Consider the following 4,084-nt stretch of genomic DNA (forward strand, 5'->3'; position numbering starts at 1 on the left):
ACCATCAGTTAAACATAAATCACCCAAAACATTTGCATTTAGAATACTGTTCAATTCTAAGATATAAAACATGCTTTATATTTAAAATATAAATTAGAGACAAATATGAACCTAAAGCTGAGGAGAAAAGCATGAAGTGTGTGTGTATGTATGTGTATTTATATTTAATACTATGAACACATAAATGCTATATACTTAAGGTTATTTTATTATGAGTATTTCTACAAAAAACAAGTATTGTCTTTTCTTAAGTCAAAAGCCTGAAAACCAACAATTTTTTCTTTTATTGTTTTGTTTTAAAAGAGCATATGTTATTTATTTAGCATTAGAAACTAAATTAAATAAGCTAATAATACAATAATCTAAACTGTGCCTGTATTTTTTTTTTTTTTAATAACTATGGATCTATTTTGGCAACATGGAGGTATATCTTTTAAACTATCACAAGTCCTACATGTGAAAAAGACATTAATCTTTTTTTTTTTTCCTTAAATGAAAATGGACCATTCTAACCTGATAGTGTAGAATCAATTGATACCATTTTTGTCAAGACAAAAATACACATTCAAGGAATAGCGCATAAAAAAAGTTTCATTTTTCACATTATTTCAAAACTTTACCTGTGGAATGGCTCTGCACATGAATTTCACTAAGAGTACATAAATATAGGAAAATAGTCCCCAAATGATGCATTTATGAGCCTGTACTTTTCAACATAAAGTGCTAAGAGATGAATAAGGAGACTGGGAATGTCTTGAGCTGTAATCTTGAGGCCCCCACCTTCACCCCATACTGTGGTTAGTCCTGGAGTTCAGCATTCTGATTTTTTCTTAGGTTCAGCATGATCGTCCAAGGTAGCTGGATGCTCACTTGGACCATCTGGTGTCTCACCTGTGACAGCTAAGAAAATGATTTTCAGCCACTTCTGTTTCAGTTCCTCACTGTCTGCAGCAAAGCTATGCACAGACTTGGACTGGGTCAGTTTGAAACTGTGTGGCAGGTCTGCACTCCTTGGCATGTCATCCACAATGTAGCCCAGAAGTGGAATGGTGGCCTGGGCTCTGACATCCTAGGGAAAATATATCATACATATGATTGAGTGTGGAATGTATTAGCTTACTACCTCTTTTCCTACCACTGCCCCCTACAGACTTGTACTGTGAGCTCTCCATGTGCACACTGCCTCTACATGAGGCCTCTGATATTGTTGCCTGAATGAATTCACAAATGGGAGCTGACACCCAAATCAATTAGAACTTACTGAAGCAATACCTCCTTTCAGTCAGGAAATCTATTCAAAACCCATTTAGCTCTCTATTTGGTGAGAAAGGGAAGAAGAAAATAAGTTCCTTATTGTATAAATCCAGCAAATGATGATTTCATTACCAGAGGAGTTTTATTTGGTGATTCACTCACTCATTATTTATGGACAGAGAAAAGGTTACAGGAAAAACAATACTTTGCTATTTTTAGTCTACACTCAACCCTCACTCCTTGACATCATGTGAAAATTGTCATTCTGCAAAAATGGAGGATGACTTTATCATTACAAAATGCTAAACCAATGAGAATCATGGACCAGCAAAGATGACATATAACCTTAACCAATCACTGCCAACGTTACTCTTGTATTATACCTTGTTATGTTTTACAGCCAGATGTACATCGTTACCGTGCAAAATAGTCAGACAGTAGATTTTATACTATTGTCATAAATGCAAAATGTCAGATAATGAGATAGTTGATAAGTGAGGAGTATATTGGTATATTGCTAAAATAATTTTACTAGCCCTTAATGTAGATACAGGTTAAAATGCAACTGGCACATTTAAAACTTTTATATTTCCAAAGGGAATACATAATTGGGTTAAATGTTGTTAGTTGTGGGTAAATATGTATGTAATAAAAGCATTCTTCACTTGTACAGTTCAGTGAACGTTAAGTTATGTTCAACTATCATTCTTATCCATTCCTGTATTTTCTCCTCCCCCCTTAACAGAAGCTCAGTGTCCTGTAGGCATTGAGTCCTTCTCACCCCACAACCTGCCCCGAGTAACCACTAAGAAGTTTTTCTCTCTGTACACTTGCCTATTCTTGATATTTCTTAAAAATTGGATTACACAATATCCTTTTGGGAATGACTTTTTCACTCAGCATGATGTTTCTAAGGTTTAATACATGTTGTAGCATGTATTAGGATCTTATTTCTTTTTTTATTTATATTGACATATTTATTTAATATGATGATTGATTCCCTAAAATTTATGCCCATTCCCCTCTTTTAAAAGTTTCATTAGTCATACATTTTCAACAGCAATAATTTCTCAGTCCATATTTATAGGCTATCTTTCTTTTAGAAATAAGCAGTGCTCAAAAACATATTAAGGGCTCAGATACATACTGTGATAAAGAAATATGCTTACTTTTATTCAAATTAATGTTTCCTATTTTTATATTGGGAGCTCTGGTAGCATAGTGGCTAAGGCACTTGACTGCTAACCAGAAGGCTGGCGGTTCAAACCCACCAGCCACTCCTCGGAAGGAAGGTTGGGCAATCCTACTTCCGTAGTGATACTGCCTCGGAAACCCAAGGAGGGGTCGCTATGAGTCAGGGCTGACTCGACGGCACATAACAACAACAACAACAACAATTTTTATATTGATTTTTTTTAAATTGTGATCTGGATGAAAATCTACAAAGCAGATTCACTTTCCATACAGCAGCCCACATACACTTTGTCCCCAAGACATTGACCACAATTCACCACAATGCAACAGTTCCCCTCCCCTCACCATGTTGATCACTCACATTTGGTAGATTGCCCTTCTCTTCACCCAGATCAATACTTATCTCTACCTATCTAACAGTGTTCCCTCCCCTTCTCTCCCATCCCACTTCCTCCTGACAGTCACCTCATCCCTGTGTCCATCCCTCTAGGCACTCTTGCCGCCTGAGCTGTCTCCCTGTGCATTAACAGCCCTTCTTTCTTCATGATGGTTCTCTCCAAGGAGTGTATCTACCTCGGGAAAATGTTCACCTCATATGCCTGTTTTTTCTTTGGCTGGAAGCCACAGGTGTGGTTCAATTCCAGACCTGAAGGGCAGCTAGGGACCATAGTCTCAGTGGTTACACCAGGCTCTATCAGACCAGCAAACCTGGTCCCCCCCACCTTTTTTTTCCCAAATGATTTTGAGTTTTGTTTCACATTGTTTTCCCTCTCTATCCAGGATCACCTACATAGATCTCCCTCTGAGTGACAGTGGTAGTCACCCACCGTCTAGTTCTTCTAGTCTCATAGTCGTATAGGCTGCAGATCGCATGGTGTACCAGTCACTAGGACTAATTGTTTGCATGAATCTTTGGTTTTCTTCATTTTTCTTTGCTCTGGATGAGGAGAGACCGATCGTTGCATCTAGATGGCAGCTTGCAAGCTTTAAGATCCCAGTTGCTACTTGCCAAAGTAGGAGGTGGAACAATGTTTTATGTAGTATGTTATGCCAGTTGAGCTTGATGTTCCCTGCGACTATGGTCCCAAGCCCACAGGTTCAACTCCTTGGTTCCTCTGGGTAGCTGGCTGTGACCAAAAAGTGACTACAACCTTGTCCCTTGTCAGCTCTACTATGCACCTGGGAATTCAGATCATACAAATACACTTATAGGATCATTGTCTGTGAACCCTATACATGGTCTTGGGTACACTCCCCACTTCATAGACATACCTAATAGTGCAGCCTATCCACCTATCTATCCAGCTGTATACCCATGTTTGCCTTCACTGACAATGTAGTACTTTAGGTGCAAAAGGGTTCATCTTCGTTGCCTGCACCGCCCATGTACTTCTCTATGTCATCTTCTTCCTCAGTGCACCATATTGATCACTCACATCTGGTAGATTGCCTTTCTCTTCACCCAAATCAATACTTATCTCTACCTGTATAACAGTGTTCCCATCCCTGTTAACCAACAAAGAAAATTTCCTTCCATAGATAAACCTTCCCTTGACTTTTACAATAATGGACTAATACAATATTTGTCCTTTTGTGATTGACTTATTTCACTCAGCATAATGTCCTCCAAGTTCAT

The 4,084-nt window shown here is 38.3% G+C and overlaps 1 protein-coding gene across 1 annotated transcript in view; it reads right to left on the bottom strand.

The window, feature by feature from the left end:
- Positions 1-811: 811 nt before the first annotated feature.
- The window catches only part of FGD4 (FYVE, RhoGEF and PH domain containing 4), a 311,611-nt gene continuing 308,338 nt past the window's right edge, over positions 812-4,084 (bottom strand). Inside the window, exon 17 of the mRNA XM_042781285.1 lies at positions 812-1,069. Within this exon, the coding sequence (XP_042637219.1) occupies positions 812-1,069 (258 nt within the window). The remainder of the gene's footprint in view (positions 1,070-4,084) is intronic.

This window comes from Orycteropus afer, unplaced genomic scaffold, assembly GCF_000298275.1.
Source record: "Orycteropus afer afer isolate SDZICR_OR568_19922 unplaced genomic scaffold, OryAfe1.0 scaffold00100, whole genome shotgun sequence".
Lineage (NCBI taxonomy): Eukaryota > Metazoa > Chordata > Mammalia > Tubulidentata > Orycteropodidae > Orycteropus > Orycteropus afer.